The sequence below is a fragment of the Taudactylus pleione genome, unplaced genomic scaffold, assembly GCF_031769625.1.
Source record: "Taudactylus pleione unplaced genomic scaffold, aTauple2 ptg000155l, whole genome shotgun sequence".
Lineage (NCBI taxonomy): Eukaryota > Metazoa > Chordata > Amphibia > Anura > Myobatrachidae > Taudactylus > Taudactylus pleione.
In genome coordinates this window covers 2,765,001-2,788,959 of record NW_028284557.1, presented here as the reverse complement: position 1 = coordinate 2,788,959, position 23,959 = coordinate 2,765,001, and the positions used below count along the sequence as shown (strand labels likewise).

The following is a 23,959-nucleotide window of genomic DNA, read 5'->3' as shown; positions in this document are numbered from 1 at the left end:
GGATGCACATATAGAAACCGTTGTAATTCCTACACCGTTCACCTGATTTGGATATAATTTCCCTCAAATTAAATCTGAAAGTCTGCAGTTAAAGCACATTTTGTTTGTTTCATTTCAAAGCCATTGTGGTGGTGAATAGAGGCCAAAATATGAAAATTCTGACAATGTCCCAATATTTATGCACCTGACTGTATATTCCATTGCACCCTGTTGTTTACACCAAGCAACAGAGGCCCTGATTCAGAGCCAGACACTCTTTCAGAATCAGGGCGTTTTTTTTTTTTTTTTTGGAGCCGGCCTCCTGGCCGCTCGCTAAGCTGTGGGTAACCACCCACAGCTTTTGCGAGCGACCAGGTGATGACTGCAGTGGTTGCGACCATCGGGCTTGCGACAAGACCCTTGTGGTAGGGTCTCATTCCTGCAACCCCCAGTGAGCTTCCTGCTCTAATAGAGCAGGAAGCTCAACTACTGACATCACTCGCTTCGGGGCTCCCTGCCCGGCCATCGACCACTGCCTGGCCATCGACCCGTTTGCGAGCGGGTCTGAATCAGGCCCAGAGTTCACAGACTGCCTGTATGTTTTTTTCAGAAAAGTTGGCAACCATAGACATCACTGTGCTTGGGACTTTTGTGAATGCACTGACCTTGAAAATTAAAAGGAGTTGGGCGATTTGCAAAGAAATGTTTGGAACATGTGGGGTTGGTCATTCTAAAAGATGTTTTGACAGATTTAGATTCTTTAGGTCTGATTCAACTTTGGGAATAGAGGGGGAGATGTATCATCGGCGAAAATGCGGTAAATCCCCCGAAAATGCAGTTTTCGGGGGTTTTACCGCATTCCCCGTATGTATTAAGCAGCAGAATGCGCTGCATTCTGCTGCTTCGCGTTGCTAGGTAACGCCACCTTCAGATGGCGTTACCCAATAGAAGCCTATGGGCTTCTTAGCGCGACGCTCGGGGCTGGGAGGGATCCGAATGGATCCCGCACATGAGCCCCCGCGGCCTGCTTCCTTCTGCGCATGCGCAGAAGGACTTCTGGGTGTTAAACCCGGAAGTCCCTCTGCCCGGCAGCATCGCAAAGGACAGCTCTCATCGAGAGAGCTGTTTTTTGCGATATTCTTGGTACATACCGCGGTAATTAACCGCGGTATGTACACGAAGTCGGGGGGGATGTACCGCATCGGCGTTGTCGCCGATGATACATCTCCCTGTGTGTAAGATATAGCAAGTAACTGTGCATCTTGGTGAAACCATGCTGCACTGGAGGTGGGGTAGATGTAACATGTGCAGAGAGTTTTAGATTTGGGAGGGATGTATCCAAATTGAAATTTACATTGCAGTGTAAAAATAATGGGGGTCCATCATTTGTGGGCTACATGCAAAAGCAGCCAGTATTTACCCTGCATGCAAATAAAATATATGTATTTGCACCCCTTGGTTTGCTCAGGTTCACAGTTACATGCCATGTCTTACTCTATTCCCAAAGCTGAATCAGGCCCTTAATTTGAAATGGCATGTATTTAAAGCTTCAGGTTGCACTTCATGATAAAAAGCACACTTTGAACAATGTAATGCATGTTTTTAGGTGTATATGGGGCATTTCCAAGGGCCAAGGGAGTGCACTGTAAAGTGCTCTAGATGGACAAGTGGGTGCAATTAAAGAGGCACTAGGCTATTATCTGTGGAAACTGGAAAACAAACATATTTAGTGCCTACGATTTATATTTCACATCATCTCTGCTCTCTTCAAACTAAGCAATTTCTAATAATGTGTGTTTAACGCTGCATTTGGAAGGACCAATTCACCTCTCAGGTCAGCAGTTCTGAGCACAGTGGATAACAATCTGTCAGCACGCTGTTTAATGGCTCCACTTTTTCTTTTTAATCATTTACTTTTCATTTCCAGAAAAAAAGTGATGCTTAGTAGTTAATGAAGCCTAAAGGGAACATGGGTGAAGCAGAGAGTGTAAAGAACAATGGAATATCATTTATTAGGGAATTATATAGGTGTCACATTCTGCATAGGGATGGAGGAATGCTAAGAATGTACAAGATGTATCATTAATATTATTACTGCACATCAATGGACAGAGCCATTGGCATTTCTGTTAATAATAATATTTGCTTAATTGTCTGACGCCAGTTAAATATCTCAATGTGTGTCTCAACTTTTCTCTTTACTGTACATCGGTAGCTTTTACTAACCTTCATGTGTGATCTGCTGTGTGCAGTGGCATCAGGATTATTTAAAAGCCTCACTAATCTATAGCAACAATTTGTATGCTGTACCCCATATCACTGTGTACCTCTATGGATCGAACTTGCTGCCAAACACATTGCTTGGAGAATCCATTATATTGGTTATGACATTTAAAGAGATGTGCCAGCTATATTTAGTATACACTCCGAGTGACAGCCGTATTGCACAATGACCCTCTTGATCACCAGCCACTTTGAAAATATAGACCTTACGGCAGAGCCGTAGCTAGACTTTTTGGTGCCCTGTGTCAGAAAGCGCTTTGGTGCCCCCCCCCATCGTAAAAAGGGACAGTGCATGCCGCAAATGCGTGGGCCAAAAAAGGGGCATGGTCTCATGGGGAAAGGACATGGCCATGCTATAGTACCCCAATTCACATTATGCCACAAGTATTGCCCCTTATTCACATTAGCACCCTCATATTACCCCCAGTACACACAGCACCCTCATATTACCCCCCAGTGCACGCAATGCCCACATAGTGCCCCCCAGTACACACAATGCCCACATATTGCCCCCAGTACACACAATGCCCACATATTGCCCCCAGTACACACAATGCCCACATATTACCCCCAGTACACACAATGCCCACATATTGCCCCCCAGTACACACACCTCCAATATTACACCAGTACACACAGCACCCCCATTTCACACCCAGTACCTCCATATTACCCCCCAGTACACACAGTGCCCCCATAAAATAAATTTAAGCTATTGGACAGACACTTTTTCATGTATTTACAGATTAGACATTTCATCAACTCATTGCCAAAACCTATATCTGAGGATGAGACACCTGACCCGATGCAGACTATTTTTTCTTTTTCTTGTACTAGTCTTTACAGACTTAAACATTATAATATGTATCTTAGAACTTCACGGTATGATAAAATTTGGGGTTCTACACTTAAAAGGTGGTCAGGTGACATTGCTAATATCTCAGACTTAGATGTTTTATTAGATCATAATCTAATGGTATTTAAATATTTACATTCTGCTTCGTTGCAGGAAACACACTTTACAACAATGCACAGAGCATTTATTTTACAGGCCCAGATAGCACATATGGTTCCAGAAGAAACTGGTAAATGCACAAAATGTAGAATGCAGGGAGCTACATTCTTTCACAACTTTTGGCAATGTAGGAAGATAGCAGTATTTTGGCATAAAATTATTAATTATATCAATCAAATCTTCAACTTAAATCTATCTAGATACCCAATAGCATGTTTACTCGTAAACTTGTCGGTATTGTACTTAGGTGTGTTGGGAAGATAGATTATTCCTGTTTTAACTGTTATATATTTTGAAAGACGAGCTACCATCCCTGACATCGAGAAGGGTATTATCAGATTCCACAAAAATGGGAACATTATATCGCAGCCTTAGATATGACAGTCCAAACACATATTTACAAATTATTTGAACCCACCTCCTGGTTTTTGCATAGACAGCTGGACTCTCATGTCTCATAGTCAGAACTGTCAAGACGATTTCACACTCAAAATCTTAAAGAGTAATCGACTATTCACATGATTAGGATGTAGGAAATATACCATATGTACTTGTCTACGAACCGTTTCCTCTCCCCTAACCCCCACCCCCCTTTTTGTGTCTTCCTAAGTATTATCCCTTTTATGTTAGTATTATTTCAATATTACTTCTGTATTATTATTTATCAAAAGAATCTGTGCTTGGATATTGTATTTCTATGTAACTAATATACATTTAAGCTTTGACAAGATATATGTAAAATGTATCACTAAATACTTTGTTCAATTTTCTTATGAAAATCTAATAAAATGTTTTTGAAAAAAAAAAACAGCAGTCAAGGAGCAGGTCATCAGGAAGTGGAGGGTTGATATGCGCAGCCCACTTTGATATGCTCTGATAAGTGTAGTGTGGTGCCCTCTGCCCTGTAATGGCTGGTCATTTGTTTACATATGTAAGCACTGCAGCACAGGCTTGTTACACCCGCGCCATGTGGCCGCCATGGAGGAGGAGGAGCGTGTCCAGCAGCAGCATAGCACTTTAGCAGAGCTGCCTATTGTGACTGAGAAGGGGGCGGGTCAGTCACCGTGACCAGACTGGGATGTCCGGCCCTCGCCTCCACTGCTGCTGACTTGGAGCAGTTCCCTAAGCGCTGCTGAGAAGAGAGGAGGCTGGACCAGCGTGAAATGATCCGGTGTCCCGACGGCCCAATCTGCCCCGGAATTCACTGCAACTGACTGAGAGGGGGCAGACACATGGGACAGGCAGCTGCACTGCTGCCCGCTGTATTGTGTATTAGTAGCGGTGCACCCGGCATAAAAGGAGCAGATAAGGGGGTGATCATGGGTGGAGGCGGCCGGTTCCACCCACAGAGCCTGTGCGCTCTGTGCAAGTGCACCACCCTAGCTATGGCCCTGCCTTACGGTCATGCCACTTAGCATAGGCTCCCACTGAAATCCCTAGCCTTTCCTCACATATTTGAATGTAGTGTCCTTTTCTGTGACCTTAAAGCACCACCTGACGTGCACTGTCTTGGGGTTCCAGGGCTAGCCGTAACTAAGGTTCTCATATTTGTATATTGGCCCTGAACTTGCAGATTCTGAACGTGTAAGTAAAGAGTGGAATGGGCAATAAGTGTCCCCCCCCAGCTGTTATAGAACTATACATCCCAGCATGCCCTGACACAGTTTTGCTATTTGGCCATGCTAAAACTTTTGCAGGGAATGCTGGGATGTGTAGTTCATCAGCAGCTGGAGGGCCGCTTATTGCAGACCCTGCTCCTTGACATAGCAGCATTCAAAGTAGTTAAGAGGGGAGTGGATCCCAGCAGCACAGACAGGGCTGGATTAAGGTCTGTGGGGGCCCCTATCAATAAAAGTTTAATTGAATTGAAGCACGGAAATCGAACTATAGCTATCTTGGTTATCTGACATCACTTGGGGCAAGTTGTTACACAATATCGGAGACAAGTTGTTACTCACTGACACTCCCATTAAAGACCAGCTAGAACTAGAGGCAAATTTAAGAAATTAAAAAAAGACGCAAGACTACAGAAAGTTAAGAAAACTTTACTCTGGAATGAATGCAAAAATAAAAAGACTAAGGAGATGACATCAAAATCTAAAAAAATAAAGTAGCCAAAACATCGTCGAGTTCTGAAGACGAGTGTTCCTGTATAATGTGTGCTAAGAGTTACAATCTGTTGGAACCTGGCCAGGAATGGGTCCAGTGTATTGCATGTAAAGGGTGGGCTCATATTGTGTAAGAGATGAAGTAGTAGCATTTATTTGCGCTAATTGCAAATCAGAAATCTGCAGTGAAGACAATGAGTGATGTCTGTTTTTGTCATCAGACTATGGGCCTGATTTAGACCCGCTCGCTGGTCTGATGGGCGTTTTTTTTTTTTTTTATTCTCCATCCCGTTCGCTAAGCTGTGGGTGACCACCCACAGCTTGTGCAAGCGGCCTCGAGTCCGTCGCGATAATCACGACCATCGGGCTTGCGACGAGACACTGTGGTAGGGTCGAGCAGGAAGTCCACTACTGACATCACTAGTAATGTCAGAAGGGCCGCCCACAAATGCCAGGCGTTCCTAAGAAAACGCCTGCATTTCTACAACCACCCCCCCCCGCCTACAAAACGGGGCGAGCTGTCACCATTGACAGCTGCCCCGTCTAGTAGCGAGACCCGTAGCGACAGAGCTGCCGTCGCTGGACAGGTATCGCGCACGCCGGAGGTGGCGCATGCGCAGTGGGGGACCATCGACCCGCTTGCGAGCGGGTCTGAATCAGGCCCAATATACCACATATATGCCAAATGTGATTTTGTGATAAACGTACAAAGTTTTCTAATGAACGCTTTTTATATTAAGATTTTGTATAGATTTTATTGGTAACAATTTGCCCCAACCCCGTAACAACTTACTCCCATTGAGGGCAGATTGTTACAATTATTTTTGTACCAAAACATGTTTTTCATTGTTTATAACAATTATTGGATGTAACTTACACACAATATAAATAGAAGAAATAATACTGTTTTGTTTTTGTAAATTTTTCTGTTTGGTTGTGATTAAAGATTTTTAAGATATTTTGAATTTCTGTATTTTTGTAACAACTAGCCCAGCCTTCCCCTACTTGTTGTTTTGTATGGAAGATATGTCTGTGAACAACATTGTTCACAGACATATCACATTGGCCCTGCAGCACAGCCGGTGCAGGTATATCTTGGAGATATCTCAGTACTTCTGGCTGGCTGTACGGCTGAACCACTGACCACCCATATGCTGGCCCAGGAACCTCCAACAGTTAGTCACAGCAGGTTCCTGTGGCCAGACATGTCGGACGGCGTATTCTTAAGTGTATATGCACAGTATCGTTTGTGCATACCACTTACCAAATCACTGGATTGGTTGGCCCATTGGGTGGGCAGCCAATCCGTTGCTCAGGTCTGTATCCAGCATAAGGAGAGGATGAGGAGTTATTCAAATGTCAGAGGTATGATATAGAGAAAAGTGTTGTCTAGGGAGGAGCCCCATAGTAATTGGCTTATAGAATCCAAGTGCAAGGGGACTTATTTGGAGTAGTATATATAATTTTAAAGATGGACTTTAAGTGGCAGTCTAATTAATAATAATTGTGGTAGTATATGTATTATTATTATTATTGTTTATTTATATGGCGCCACAAGTGTTCCGCAGCGCCTTACAAAGTACATAAACAAATAATTTGACAACGGACTTACAGTAAAAAATAGGACAAGGACATGGATAATATACATTGATACATAAGTGACCATAACACCTAGATATGCAACAGAGCGTAAGCAACCAAGTGTTAGGTGCCATGGTGGGGGGTAAGAAGTAGGTGAAAGTAAAGTAAGGAGAAGCACAAGAGGGTAGAGGCCCTGCTCATAAGAGCTTACATTCTGAAGTACCACAGAAATTCTCCTCCTGCTATTGCCGTCTCAGACAAAAGTTAAGGAAAAAAATGCTGTATTCTTTGCTTATTTTAGTACAATTTTATCAAAACTACAAATGTGCAAATTGGCTTGTTGTGTCACTCATGTGCATGTGCCCAGAACTAAGCCTTACCTGTGTTACCACCTTTTATTTTAAAATTCCTAGGGGGTGTATACCAAACCATCAGGAGGGTTACAACCATTTCATTTTACCACTGTCATAAAGTCCTTTTATACGCCATTAGAGCCCCCTTATGCTACTTTACAGTATCATATATGCGATCTGCTCACATTCCCCTTTAGATTTCAGTGGATCCACTTTAGGTGTCATTGGACCCCCTATGCCATCTGCTCCACATGTCCCTTTATACAGTAAGCCATGATAGCTCCCTCATATCGTTTTATGTCACCAGAGCCCCTTATGCCCTTGTATGTCATCAGAGCCCCTCATGCCTCTTTATATGCCATGAGACCCAGCATGCCCCTTTATATGCCATCAGCCTTCTACTACAATCCACTTTTTTTGCCATCACCCAACCGAGAGCCCCAACATGTGGCTGCCCCTCCAGACTGACTCCTAGTGGTAACACAGACATTACGTACCTTGGCTTGCCATATTGTGTCAGTCTACGAGTATCAGTGCGTAATATACCGTGATTGCCGTCTGTGGCTCAGCTGCAATGAGCAGAGCACTGAGCACTGTCTGTCTGTGTGACTTCACAGTAGCCGAAGGTAGAAAGATTGCAGTCAGTGAACATGGATAGAAGGTATGTTAACAGTGATCACTACTTAGCAGAGGATGCAGGCGGGAGCAGATGTCAGTCATTGTGAGGAAGAAAACATTTTTTTAGTTTTCTGAGACATATGTCCTGAATTCCAGACTGTCCAGAGTAATCCCAGACAGGTGGCAACCCCTAGTCTTACTGCTCCTGACCAGTATAGCTAAAGAATCTATCACATAACTGCTTTAGCTATATTTTAGTAATAAATGTTGTCAATAAAAAAAAAAAATTCTATCACTGCGATAAGTCAGTGATCCCAGTTAAGTATGTGAACTGCTGTCATGAAATTTTTTTTTTATTTTTTTTTAACGTATTTTAGATGATACAATTGAATTTCCTTGTATACCCATTAGTGTATGGAGACTTGTGTATCACTAATGACTTAAATGCCTCAGTGATTATACTACATTGAAACATAGAAATTGACGGCAGATAAGAACCTCTTGCTCCATCTAGTCTGCCCTTTACTAGTTCATAGTGACTTGGTAGGCTGTATGTTTGGCACATAAAATGGCTTCCTTCTTTCTGTAGCGGTGATAAGTCGATTTTAATTATCAATGAAACTGCTGCAGTACAAAATCTTCCTATCTACATAATTATATACACATAATACTTAGGCACCAATGACTGCCATCAAGGATGTAGGTGCAGAGAGTGAAGTTGCTACTGGCCCCAGGCCTCTTCTGGCGCCCGGCCCTCTTCCTTTACAGAGTAACACTGCAATCTCCTGAGCCCCGGATTTTCTTTTCTCACCAGAGTGCTGCTGCAGGGCATCTGGGCCCAGAGCTGATCTAAGCTACAGCCACCTCTAGCTGCTGCCTGCATGCATTGTGATGTCACAATGCAGGTCACAACCATATATAAAGGATGCCCAGCTACTGGCAGCCATTTTATGGTGACATTTTGTCCTACATTGATACTCTAAGGGTAGTTCCTGCGTTATTTAAGTAACTTTGGATAACAACTACTGATATGGACTTTGGATTACATCTTTCAATATGGTCCTGAACAACAACATCTTCAGAAAATGAATCTAAATAACATTTTAAGGTAAGGACTATATAACAAATTTTGGCCTGTCACCCTTACCCCTTCATACACCTTCCTTTGTTTTATCTGCAGTTTTTCATTTTTAAACAATGGATAAAGCAAATTATTCATCTGATATGAAGCTGCATAACTAATGCTGGCCATACACGCTGCAATTATCGGGACGATCCGCCCGATATCGGCGGATCGCCGCGATAATTGTAGCGTGGGGGGGGCGACCGAGGGTTAAATATTGCTCGGTCGGGCATGCTGGATTGTCCAGCATGCCTGTCCGATGCGATATTTCCCGGGAAACTGTCGGCCGCATCGGGCAGTGTATGCCCAGCGCAGCCGACAGACAGACATTTCCTGTGTTCCTTCCTACGGAAGGAACAGGGAAATGTCTCCTCCCCCGGGGGCGGAGCGCGGGTGTCGGGCTATACACTGTGAGATTTCTCTCATAGTGTATGCCGTGGACATCTGCGGCTGGCAGCCGGCCAGATAAAATGTCTGTCGGTCTGACAGACATTTTATCTGGCAGTGTATGCCCAGCATAAGATGGGTACTCACTTGTTCAATCCTCTGGGGATGCAACTTCAGACTAAACTGTTGAGACAATCCTACTGGAGAACTGGACGCAGATTCAACACCCAATATATGCCTGCACACCTGTAGGCAGATTGTAAATGATCTAATATTTGCACTATAAAAATAGATAAACTGTAAAATAATTTGCACAAGGGGGATCTTGTGGAAATTTTGCTATGGGGCTCCCATATATCTTACTACGACCCTGACTGCCATAACTACAGGCATTTTTTTTATCAGAATATATATATATATATATATTGTTTCTTTCCATTAAAGCAGAAATAAGAGGATGGCTTGACATGATATCCACAAATAAGCAAAACTGTTAATATAATTCACACCCCGCTTTCTGAACAGTGATTATATGCAAGAGATAAATAATTAAAGGTAGAGATGAATTTTCTCCTCCTTTGTTAAAATGAATAATGAATCAAGGTTAAGCAGGAAGATATTGGGAGATTGTAAAACCTTGACAATTGTTCTACTACTCTGGGTGACTGTGAGAAATTAGATTTATAATAAATGAGCAACAGACCAGTTTTTCATGCATAAATACCAATGCATATCACTAGCCTAGGTGTAGCGTAGAGTTGCAGGTATACTAATATGATGGTATTCTGTGACATGCCCTGTGCAGATATCAAATATTATGTGCTATCATGGTTGCCTCAGACCCTAAGAATGAGAATTTCACATTTTGCCAAACCTGATATTAGTGTGCAGAAATTTTCCAGCTCTTGCCTAAAGGGGCCCATACACTAACAACAGATCATCGCTTTCCTGTGATCCGGAGATGCCGGGTTGCAGGATTGGTGAAATCCAACTTGCTGGATTTCACAGATTTGCTTATCACAATCAAAATATGATTGTGATTTGCAAATCTGTGAAATTTAACATGGAGAATTACACCGATCCTCAGACGGTTGGGAGAACATTGATGGCTGATCGGCGTTTCCGATCCCAACGCAGGATCGAACTATATGTCACCTGATGTATGGGGGCCTTATGTCCTTCATCTCATTGGAAGTTGGTGTGGATGGCCACATATGTACTATTGTTCAGAAGCATCTTAGTCTAAATAAATGCTTCTAAGGGGTTTATTTAAAAAACAAAGAGAAAAGTGACACACAAAATTGGCGCTTTTTGCTTTGCTATTGTCTTCATATTTACATTTTTTAAGTGACTGGATAGCCTTGCGGTAAAGAGCTGTCCCGTTGAGATTTTTAAACATCTTTTACATGCTCCATGTGTGTGCCAATCAGTGTCTGTGATGTCAGACCGATGTTGATCGGGAAACCTGGCCGGGGGGGAGCAGAAAAGAGTAAAGGTGCGTACACACGGACAGATATATCGTTACGATATGAACGATAATGATATATCGTTCATATCGTTCATTTTTATTCAGTGAATGACCAACGATGCGCGTTCCCACATGAACGATAACGATATCTATGATCGTCCGTACATGCAGGCCAATCTGAATGATATCGTGAACTTTGCATGTTTAGAGATGTGGCAGGATGACTCACTGAAAGATAATTTTGAAAGATATCTTTCAAAGATCTCTTTGAAAGATCTCTTTTAAAGATGTCTTTCATGTCATTGGTGGTACAGATCGTACCGTGTGTATGCAGCTTGTGGCGGCAGAGCCAGCTGGGGAAGCAGAGAAAAGTAGGAAGAGAACACCTGCTGGGTACACATGGGAAGATCTGTTCAACGAATTATATCGCTGAACGATTTCCCTTGAAATTCCTGGTGTGCTGGATGAACGATATTGTTCATCCACATACCAAAGACATCACCAATGATGAATGACCAACTATTGCAAACCCCTATGGAAAATGCATGATATCGTCCAGATTGTGCGCAACATTGATCATTCATTGCATACACATGGAACAATATGAACGAAATATCATTGATATATTGATTATCGTTATCATTCATATCATGACGATATATCGTTCCGTGTGTATGCACCTTAACCTTCTTTTCTTTGTTTGTGCAGGTAACATGATTCTATAATGCCATTCCTGCACAGCCTCCATTAAATCCATTGCGGACTGCAGGAATGTTACAAGAGATATTAAAAGACAGAGAAATCAGTGATTATTCTGAACTTTCCATGTAATTAAATAGAGAGAAAACAAAAGGTATGGCTAGCTAAAATGCTGTAGAAAAACATTTATGTTCATTAAATTCACTCCTATGGGGCATATTTATCCCAAAAGGCATATTTATTGCAGATGTGATATATTTCGCGTAAATTCGCAACGTGAAAATTAATATTTTCACGTGAATTTACAATTTTTTTCTTGACAAGAGATGGAAGCTATCACACTGCTGCCTGGTTCAGGTCTTTGGCACACACTGAATATGCATGGCCATCGACCGGTGCATATGCGCCACCAGGGGCCAATGGAGAGGATCCCTCTCCAGAAGAATTAGCAGAATAGTAGCCCATAGGCTACTATAGGATAACACTCCATAGTACATCAGGGGTACCCCCTGAATATGGGTGTTTTTGGGGTATATCCCTTAAATATTTAAATAGGCCCCTGTCTCATGACTTGGTCTATTTGTCATGTTAGGGAGACAGCTGTCTTACTGAAGTTGAATGGTTGCTGAAATTTAATTTTTTAAATAAATCTGTACTAACTGCACTTGAATAGTGTTACGTGGATACTAGAGTTATGCTCTGTTTTAAGTAATACAGAATCTCAGTAGCAGAGTGTCACGATGATATGGTAACAGGTAGAAAGCAACCAGTATACAAGTAAACTCACTCACCTGTTCATATAGTTTCAGGGTAACCACCCCTGGACTTTTGTTATGCATCCATAAAAGGAGGTAAGATACTGTCCAGCAAATTCAGGGATAATCCAAAAGTAGTTTTGATAACAATCTGGGTCTGGCAACAGGTTATCTATACTATATAATAGACGAGAAAGTGTGTGTTTGTGTCTGTCTGTTTGTCCTTTATGCACAGCCAGAGTTTTGTACCTAGCTCCACCAAATTTGGGATGGTGGTGTAGTTAGACCAGGATTAGGTTTTTGCCTAAATTTTAACTTTGTCAGGACCACACACTGTCACACAATCCCATAAAACCGGGACACTCTTACATTACACAGGTTGAGAAGCTGGCTTCATACACACACTGTCACAGTGCCTGGCAGGCTCATGAGCAGCTCAGCTCTCGATAAATTCAGACTGTGGCAGACAGCATAATCAATCCACAATTTTTGATCCTGGTAAAGCTTAGCATACGGAGATTAGAAATAGCAGAGAAGATTGATCGCAGCCACACAGTGCCACTGCTAGCGAGCCCCCTTCTGTCCGGGAATGGGCCTCCAGTCCTGGCATCCCCCCCTGATGGCAGCTCTTCTAAACATGGTCTTCAATATTGGTCTGCAGAGTGCTTTTAGGGGGTCATTTGACTGCGGACGCAGTGACAGGGATCACGCAGATTCCTGATTATTGAGAATCTGCTCATGTCCCTGACCCGTACAGCGCATGTGCAGTACAGTTCTGCTATCCCACACACAGTTCGGCAGCAGACTGTCAGTGATTGACAGTCTGCTGCCATTTCTGGGTGGGGAGGGGTCGGTGGCGATGACCTCTGTTTCCTTATTTTACTCATCTGCGGCAGCCCCTTGGTTACTCAGCCGATCAAAGGGATCGCAGATGATCTGATACTGCGTCGTTGGTCACAGTGCTGGTATCGCAGATGGAGCAGGCGGTGTCTGTTACCTACAGATACCTCCTGCTGCTTTGTGTGCATGATTGACATGCTGCAGCGTTAAGGGCGTGGAACAGGATGTGGCTGGTCACCGTTCCTGGTAGGGATGGGGCCAGGGTCTGTGTCGGTGGCCGCAGATTTCCTGTCCTCGCAAATGACCATGACCCAGTCAGATTGCGTTAAGCTTCAGTTTCTCCAGCCTGGCGAAAGAAGCAGCCATCGCGACCAATGGTCGTGAGTGTTGCAATGATGATCCCAGGCTGTGACCTCGGTCGCCGCGCTGGGATCGCAGATGCAGCAAGGAGGAGTCTGTTCCCTACAGCTATATTAGCATTTTAGATGGATGGAATTGCACAGCTGCTTGTGTGTTGCTCTGCAATTCCGTCCATCTCTGAATCAGGCCCTGTGTATCTATATATTTTACAGCTGGAATATGCCACTCCTTAATGAAAATGCTCAATAAGGGCATGGAAATGTTCTTCTCCTTCAAGTGCAAGATGACAGCAAAAAAATCGGTTACTATAAGAGTATAGGAAGAGACTCCATCTGCAATAACTTGCAAAATGAAAGTCTTTTTGTGGTTAACCATACACCCCAGAAAATGCTCCCTCTACACCTGTAATTTTGTAATATTCCTAAACTATATTATTATTTCTACACTGCTCTGTAAAACTAGACACACCAATGCACCTGCTCCATAGTTCTCTTGGAACGTCTTCACTCTGCACAGTTGAGTTCCTCCCTTCTGTGCAAATATTTGTACGCAATTGGTGCTCAATTTACATTTTTCTGTTACCTCCATTGAGTTTCTCACAATTCTAAAGGGCCTATTTATCAAATAATATTTGTGGCATATTCCCCGAAAACACCCGTTGCATGGTCAATGGACTGCACATCTGCAGTACCGCGCAAGGCATCACGATATAGTAATGAAGTGACCGCTAATGTGATCACTTCACTACTAACACATCGCAAGGACGGAGCCTCTGTCCCTGCATGTGTTTTTCTATATATTCGGTCTGCAAATAATTTGTTATTGCTGCGAATAGCGGCAATAAGAAAGCACAATTATCGTCTCTAAAACCCCATAATTGATAAATATGCCCATTGGTGCTAAATGGCTGTATTCAGGTTCCTCAAATTCATTATGTGACATCCTATCGTCAGTATCTGAGTAGAGCTAAGGCTGTGCTGAGACAGCCAATCCGCCATATACTTCACAAGAAACTACTTGGATTGTATAACCTAGTTTTGATGAGTGGTATTTACTACAAGGAGTTTTTGCAACAAGTTAGCTGAAAGTGTTATATGTAAGAATATGTATGTTTGTTAGTAGCTTTAAATATATGTGTAGTATGTGTGCTATAATACAAATGGCATTGGGAGGACCCAATTGAGTCCTCCCTATGACATATAGGCTATCAGTTGTATGCCATAAAATGTTCACATAGCTATACAGTACTATACTATATTTAAATCCTAAAGGAATGCCTATAGAGCACTCATGTCTCAGGTGACTGTTCCATGTGTCATGTCACTGCCTCTAATGCATTCTAATCCCAGAGAGGCCCAAACATTGTCCTTTCAACAACTAGGTATAGGACCAATCACTGAATGCTGAGTGTTTTTAATGCTTATTTTCCTGTTCTATGACTTTTCTCTGCAGATTCCAGCCGGTCTGGGACACACATGATCTCTGCAGACGATGCTGAATACCCCCGAGAGTACCGTACTCTCGGAAACGGGACAAGGCGTTTTTCTAATGTGGGTTTGGTGCATACTTCAGAGCGCAGACACACTGTGATTGCTGCACAGAGTCTGGAGGCACTGACAAATCTACAGAAGTCTGACATGGAAAGGAAGAGAGATGCTTTCATGGATCATCTTAAGAACAAATACCCTCAACATGCTTTGGCTCTCCGCGGTCAGCAGGAGAGGATCCGAGATCAGGTGAAAGCAGTGCATCTCCACATCTTGTTGCACTTAAGTTGTTTAATATGTTTCTTAATATTTTCATTATACCTTTTATCAGTCATTGGTGCTATTTTGTTTATAGTAACAACCTTCTACATTTTGACAAGTTGAAATGTTTCACTTATAGTATAACTCCCTCCAAGCTGAAAATTAAATTTTGGGCAGAGTTCCATAAGATTCACATAACTGGGTCCAACAATCCAGGGGGTTTTGCCAGCAGCGTGTTGTGTATAGAAAGCATGCTGTGTGTGTATAACAGAAAAAGGCAGGCCTTTATCAGGTAGACATTGTGGTGTTCATCAACAACACACAATCAGCAGCTGTGAGCTCAGCCGCCTCTGAACGATGAAACAATGCGGCAGCCAAAACTATTTCACTTTCAAACATACGATCCTAGAATACATTATTCTGATCGTACACACTATGCAGTCTTCGGAGCGAGGGCACAGCATATTGTGTCAAGGGATTATGGGCCTGATCAAGTAAGGATCGCAACTGCGATTGCAATAGTGATTATGCACGCAGTTCAACTGCTATAGTATGCTAATCCATTGCGATCGTTATGCCATTGCAGCACAACATAAGGACGCTCACTTTATCTTACGCACTTCCTTAATGTTTAGCAAGACAGCGAAACCATTGGTACAATCGAGTACCATCGCAACCTCATGCACACTTGCACAAGCTCTGACCTTACTCCGATATTGCTAACTTCATAGCACGCTATGAGTACTCAGGCTGCGTAAGGCATCGCAGAGGATAATTTATGCACACCCTGGCACACCTGCGTTTCCCTGACCCCCCCCCCCCCCTGTCACCGCCCACAACCGGTTCTTCCTGTCAATCACTCTGCGATGGGTCTGCATAGTCACTGCGATTCACACACGTGCACTGCGATGCATACACGTGCGCAGTACGCCAAAAATTGGGCGATTGCGTGCGTATTAGTAGTTGCTATCCAAGCTGAATCAAGCCGATATTTTTGCAGTTGAGCGATTATCGGTAACTGCACATGCGCCTGAATTGCACTGTGCATGCGTCAAGGTACATTACTGTAGTCTCCCACAGTAACTTTTTACTTGCAGTGTGATTGACAGTCAGGGAGCATTTGGGAGAGTTAATGGCAAAGAACACAGGCGTGTCGTGACTGTTTTCGAGGTGTGTCACAGCCTGTGTCTGCGATCCCGCATGCAGTGAAAATTACTCCGGCATCTCAGTTCCCGCAGCCATTCTGAGTAGTCATAGGGTTACTCAGAGCTGTGATAATCGAATGTTCTGCAACCGATGCTGCATCTTTGTACACAGATGCTTGGACTTGCAAAGCTGCAGGTGGGCGTCTCAATCAGGTCCAGATTAAGGGCCACATGGGCCTGGGGCTGAAAATTATCAAGGGCCTATTGTCAGAAGCAGAGGAGGTGTGACCAGTGCTGTGTGGGTGTGGTCAGTGCCATGTGGGCGTGTACACCCCATCTGACCCATTGTTAATCTGTCCCTGGTCTCAATATAAATCCTGGCGCCTGCGCACAGGAGCTGTGTACACAGACGCAGCAGTGTCATTAGCGTACAACTCTGAAACAGACCCCGTGTGCGGTCGTGCATACACACTACACAATATGCACCACAACGTACATCGCATCTTCCCATCTGACATACAGCATGTCTAAACTTTAGTGCACACACTATACGATGGTCATGCAGATAGGTCGAAACTGCCAAGATTGCAGTTAAGAGAAGGCAATGAACAGAGCCGTAACTAGACTTTTGGTGCCCTGTGCCAGAAAGAGCATTGGTGCCCGCCTCATTTTTTAAAGGGACATAATGCACCCAAAAAAAGGCCATGGCTTCATGGGGAAGGGCCAGGGAAGAGATAGGGGAGACCAGGAGATGCTGGGGATGAAATAAGAGGAAGCTATAAGCAAGAACGATAATAAACGATAATAAACAGAAATTTGACAGGCCCAAAGAGCGCCCCCTGACCTGTGGTGCCCTGTGCGATGGCATCGGCTGAACTACCCTAGCTATGTCCCTGGCAACGAATTGTGCAAATCGCCAGGATCCAGGATGTTTTAACTTATGTTAAAGCTTACTTTAAATATGTTGCTGCAAAAACCATACATTTTCTGTTCAATAAGAATCAGTATAGCTAAATATGCATAATTAAATATGTGTTTCTATAAAGATCCCCATATTTCAAACCAGAACAAATATGAAGCTTTCAACATTTGTTTTTACCTAATGTAAACCCTCAATAAGAATATTCATGTTTTTTTTTATGTTTACCCAGTTGCAAATAATTAGGGGGAGAACACTCCCATAGTTTTTTTTATATATATACTGTATATACGTTGTGTTAAATTAGAAAATCATTATTTTTATTTTTTAGAATTTTCTGAATGTTTCATGTTTTATTGTTTAGCGAATAAGCGAATAAGGACAGATTTTGCAATCTTAACTAGCAGCCTTGAAAGCTGGTGGAGGATGCAGCCACTGGGCTGTGTAGCAGCCTGGAGGGCTGGCAGAAGATGCAGCCACTGGGCTGTGTAGCAGCCTTGAAGGCAGGTGGAGGATGCAGCCACTGGGCTGTGTAGCAGCCTGGAGGGCTGGCGGAAGATGCAGTCACTGAGCTGTGTAGCAGCCTTGAAGGCTGGTGGAAGTTGCACCCACTGGCCTGTGTAACAGCCTTGAGGGCTGGGAGTGCGACTTGTGCCACGGAGATGACACAAGCGGTGGATGTCGCTGGAGTGCGACTTATGATGCGTAGATGACACAAGTGGTGGATGTCGCTGGAGTGCGACTTGTGCTGCTGATATGACATAAGCAGCGGGGATACTGGAAACAGGCAGGCTGAGGTTCATGACACTCGACCAACATGAAACAAACACCGGAACCGGAAACACATGGAACGCTATCACCGGCATCTGGGCAACGCATCAGCAGGATAGAAATAGGAAGAAACACCAATCCCATTCCAGCAGGGATGACGTACTGCCTAAAGTGAGGACTTCATGAGCTGACAGCGTGGCGTCCCTGTCTCCCGGCAGCGGCTTGTGACAATACCCCCCCCCCCTTGACGAGGGGTTAAGGAACCCTTAGTCCCCGGTTTCTCTGGAAAGTTCTGAAAAAATCTTCTCACTAAGACAGGAGCATTCATAGATCTCACAGGAAACCAAGACCGCTCTTCTGGTCCATACCCCTTCCAATGGACCAGGAACTGAAGACTCCCTCGTCAGAGCCTGGAATCCAGGATTCATTCAACAAACAACTCTTGGGGGTAAATTTACTAAGAATCGAGTCTGGAAGAGTTTGCTTTTTTTTTAAACTCGATTAGCTACGCCGAATCTCGGGTGATTTGAGGCTCCTGAGACTCTCAATTTACCAAGAAGTGAGTTTAGCTGAGAGTGAGATGTCCCATGGTGACTTTTCCCGAGACTGCAGTGTCTTCTCTCTGGAAAACTTGAGCAAGCAGTCTACACGTATCAGTGAGATATGTGAAGGCTGCTTGTGTTCTAGCCTGTAAAAAAATGGGTTAAAAGTAAAAAAAATTACATAGGGCCCTCCCCTAAAGCTTAACCAGCCCCGGACTTGCCAGCCAGTCCTGGTTTCTAAAATTATGGGGAACAAAATTAGTAGGGTTCCACCGTAATTTAGAAACCAACACCAAGCTGCAGGGCCAGTCCTGGTTTTAAATATAGGGGGACAGAAATTGCGTAGGATATCCCCTATATTTAAAACCAGCACCGGACCCAAAACGGCCAGGCTGCAATGCCACAGCCCGGAGACCCTATTACCGGGTCTCCAGGGCCAAAGCATTGTCAACCCAAGCCGCACAGGCCAAGCTGGGGATCTCAGGGGAAGTGGGGACCCGCCCCCCCCCCAGAAACCCAAGGCTTGGACTGAAGCCCGGGGCTCTTCCCTGCACCCCTGGAGCATTGGGTATTGGGGTAATAAAGTGAAAAATAGAATTAATCTATTGTATTTTAAAGTGGGACTACAGGTGCCAGAATGCCTGCCCTTTGGCACTTGTGGAACTACAAGTGCCAGCAGATGAGCGCCACCTGTACTCCCACTGTAAAATAAATAGTTAAATAAAGACAAAACACACACCGTGACGAGTAAAAGTTTATTGCATACACCTACCCACTCACACATACTTACCTATACCAGGGCTAAGAAGGACGAGGAAGCAGGAGACCGGGAGGAGCGGTGCAAGGAGCTTTGTTTCGAGCACAGGTGTAACAGGCTAACACAAACTCTCAACCCATCATAACGAACGAGACAATAACTCTGTTGTTTTAGCGATATCTGGATGCCCAGATGCTTTGGAAGAGTAGAAGTCCAACAGAAACGCCCTCCGGAATCTCTCTGGGACAACTAACACCCCTAGCGTCTTCTCAGCTGGAGCTTCAGATTGATGGGCACTAATGAGATCTGCAAGACTACTGGTTAAGGCAAAATGGATATTGGAAGCAGGACAATGGTTTCAACCAGGACAATGAGAGGTTGAGCAGGTTGGAAGCTACAAGACAATGCATCCGCTTTTAGGGCCTGATTCAGAGCCGGACGCTCTTTCAGAGCGCTCGCTCTGAATCAGTGCCCTCCCTCTCTTTTTATAGAGCGGCCTCCTGGCCGCTCGCATAGCTGTGGGTGATCACCCACAGCTATAGCGAGCGGCCAAAAAGATGGTCGCGATGGTCAAGACCATCGCGACCATTGGGCTTACGACGAGACCTTTGTAGTAGGGTTTCGTCTGCCGCAAGCCCTGGAGTGCCTTCGGCTCTATCAGAGCCAAAAGCACTCCCACTGACATCACTTGTGATGTCAGTGGGGCCGCCCCCAGACGGTAGGCGTTCCCATGGGAACGCCTCCGTTTGGGCAGCCACGCCCTCGGCCGCTCACTCACCATCGACAGCACGCCCCCTTTGTAGCGAGACCCATAGCGACTGCTTGCCCGTCGCTATCCGGGTCTCGCGCCTGCACTTGACGGAGCCGGGTCCGTCGTGCGCATGCGCACTGGCCCAACATCGACCCGCTTGCGAGCGCTCAGCGATCAGGCCCTTAGGTTCTTGGTGCCAGGTCAGAACAAAATAAGGTAATTGAAGCTGGTGAAGAACAATGCCCACCGAGCCTGTCTGGCATTCAACCTCTTGGCTGTCTCGATATATGACAAGTTATTATTGTCTGTGATAGTATGATTTGCTCCCTTCCAGCCATTGCCTCCAATCCCGAAATGCCCACTTGATGGCCAGGAGCACACGGTTCCCCACCTCATAATTTTTTTTAGCTGAGTAACTTCCAGGAGAAGAAAGCACAGGGGTGCAATTTATCATCCTCAGGATCCTTCTGTGACAGGATAGCACCCACACCGATCTCAGAGGCATCCACTTACTGTGTTTTTCCAGGGAACCAGAGTAAATCAGGATATCATCAAGATAGACGACCGCGAAAACTCCCAGATATTCTCTTTCATCATTGATGAAATCCTGGAAGACGGCTGGGGCGTTGGACAGGCCGAACGGCATCACCAGGTATTCATAATGGTCAGAATGGGTATTAAAGGCCGTCTTCCATTCATCGTCTTTCCTGATAAGATCAATGGGCTTCATTCAGAGGCGGCCGTATGGTCTACGACCGCACGGCCGCCTCGATGTTTGTCCAGTGCGCATGCGCACGAGGGAGCCGGTTCCTTCGTGCGAATGCTTGAGACCCGCTACGACCGACAGCGCCGGTCGTAGCGGGTCTCTTTCCAAAGGGGGAGAGCTGTCGATGTTGATTGACAGCTCGCCCCGTTTGGAAGGCGGGCCGGGGGGGTGGCAGCCCAAATGGAGGCGTTCTCATGGGAATGCCTGCCGTTTGGGGGAGGCCCCATTGACATCACTAGTGATGTCAGTGGAGAGCTTCCGGCTCCGGGGCTTACGACAAGTGAGACCCTACCCTAGGGTCTCGTCGTAAGCCCCGATGGTCGCGATGGTCTATGACCATCGCGACCATCACCCGAGCGGTCGTTAGAGCTATGGGTGCAAACCCACAGCCTAACGACCGAAACAGAGGCGGTCGGTCAGGATGCAAGCGGCCGCCCAGTTTCTGAGCGACCGCTTGCATCTTCCGACCACCGCCTCTGAATGAGGGCCAATATGTGCCTCTGAGATCTACCTTGGTGAAGATGGAAGCTCTCCGAAGTTGGTCGAACAAGACATAAATAAGAGGCAACGGGTAGGAATTCTTCACAGTGATGTTATTCAACCCCCAAAAATCTATACACGGTCGGTGAGAGCCACCCTTCTTCTGCACAAAAAAAAAGCCCGCTCCGACCAGAGATTTAGAGGGTCAAATGAAGCCTTTTTCCAAAGCATCCTGAATGTACTCCTGCATCGCTTTGCTCTCGGGAAGAGACAATGCGTACAACCTGCCTTTAGGAAGCCTTGCCCCAGGAAGCAAGTCAATAGCGCAGTCACAGTATCCGCCTTTTTCTTGGAAAAAATTTCTGCCAGGTCCCTATAGGGAGCCAGAACTTTCGAGGCCAAGTCAAACTGGATGGCTGAAGCCAGATGAACTGGAAGAGTGATGCAGAGAGAAGAGCAGGAATCACCCCATTGGAGAATCTCCCCAGTATGCCAATGCATAATGGGGTTGTGCATCCTGAGCAATGGTAGGCCTAAAACCAGTGGCGCTAGTGGACAGTGGAGCAACAGGAAAGTTATTTCCTCTGAATGTAAGGCTCCCACATACAATCAGATGAGAGGTGTTTGGAAGGAAATAGCGATCCTGGATTGTTCTTCACCATTAAGACCAACAACTGAAAGATGTTGAGGCAAAGGTTCGGACGCCAGTCCTAAGGTATTAAAGAACAAAATGTCCATAAAGTTACCTGCTGTACCGCTATCCAGGAAGGCAGAGACAAGTACTTGACGGTACTCCACCTGAATTATTGTGGGGATAAGGACTGAATTTGAGGGAGAGACAGATGCAAGGCCTAGATGTAACTCTACCAGCCTGTGGAAGATGCAGCCAGTGGCCTTGAGGGTTGGGTAAAAGCCTGTGCCGCCGAGATGACACAAGCAGCAGGAGATGCTTAGTCAGGGCCGGGTTACTAATGGGGCGGGTAGAGCTACAGCTCCAGGCCCACCTTGAAAATAGGCCCACAGGATCCATTGCAGTGCAGGCAGTTTTGACAGGGAATAATAAAAAAAATCCCTGTCATCACTGTCTGCACTGCAATGGAAGGATCTGAAGCCCCGGGCTCCGGTCAGTCACCCCCTCTAACCACCCCACATCGGCAATCCGAAGCTCTGTAATCCGAGTCTCTACCCCCAGACTGTCTGAAGCTCCACCCATGGGTTATCCGAGTATCGTCTCCTTGCAGTATTAAGCTCCACCCCATGTCTGCAGGAGCTCTGCCCCCATACTGGCTGAAGCTCCACCCCCATACCAACTGAGGCTCTGCCCCCAGTTTGTGCTACGGGTCCCAACTGCAGTTATGTCCCCTGTCATCTGAACCACAGTCCATTCATCCCCACCCACCTCCATTGATTGAACTGACTGCCGGCATAGAAATTATGAGATGTCAGCCCTGCACAGGAGGGAGCTGTCACCAGCCATTAGGAGCAAGCAACCCACAGGTCGGTACACTATCTGGCACCTATGTATATGTGTGTACATGTACAGTGTGTGTGTGTGTGTGTGTGTGTATGTATATATATATATATATATATATATATATGTATATATATGTATATATATGTATGTATATATATATATGTATATATATATATATATATATATATATATATATATACATACTGTACAGTGGATCGGGCCAACATATCGTCCACATCAACCAGGGTGTACCAGCTATGTCGTTGACGACGTGCGCTCCCATGCGTTGTCAGCGACATTGCCCGTCGAACCTGCATGCAGATCCGACAGGCTTTATCGTTAGCAGGGCCCATGCTGCCGAATGCTCCTGGCATCGGCAAGTGTGTATGCCAGAACCCGTCGCTAACGAGGTCGGTACACACTAGGCATTGTCTAGTGTACCGTCCTTTGGCTTAAATAAAGATTTTCTGAGACTGAATGCAGTATCAACATTTCAGTCTTTAAGTCATAAAGACTGAAACGTTGATACTGCATCCAGTCTCAGAAAATGTTTTAGCTAAAGCCCCCCATAATCGGTGCAATATGCACCTTGCGTTGCGGCTGGGGATCTGACGTCCAACATAACGGATGGTCCCCACACATGGAGCAATCGGGTTGCTGACCTCCTGATATGGCGGCTCCCCCCCTCCCCCACCTGCATAGCTCTGCATGGGATTGTACATCGCATCCCCAGATCAACTGAACTTGCAGTAAGATCTGGTGGTGCGATGTACGACCCATGGGAGCGTGCACTGGCTGATATCATACCCACACATGGTACGATATAGCAGCAATATTGAACCAATCGTTCGAGTCAGCTGCTCTATCGCACCATGTATGGGCACCTTAAGAGTGCCACACCTCTGCTCTGCATAGAGAGAAAAAGAGAGATAATGTGTACAGTATATATAGAGTAAGTCCGTGTGACGAAACGCGTTGGGAGTGGCTTGGTGGACACTACAGACGTGCTGATGTTAGCAGCCAGGTCCAGCTGTTGG

The 23,959-nt window shown here is 45.1% G+C and overlaps 1 protein-coding gene across 7 annotated transcripts in view; it reads left to right on the top strand.

The window, feature by feature from the left end:
* The window catches only part of SRCIN1 (SRC kinase signaling inhibitor 1), a 542,753-nt gene that overhangs the window by 244,437 nt on the left and 274,357 nt on the right, over window positions 1-23,959 (top strand). For all 7 annotated transcript variants that reach the window (XM_088474595.1, XM_088474594.1, XM_088474598.1 and 4 more), the window contains exon 3: window positions 15,022-15,305. In XM_088474595.1, the coding sequence (XP_088330721.1) occupies window positions 15,045-15,305 (261 nt within the window). In that variant the 5' untranslated portion in view covers window positions 15,022-15,044. The remainder of the gene's footprint in view (window positions 1-15,021; window positions 15,306-23,959) is intronic.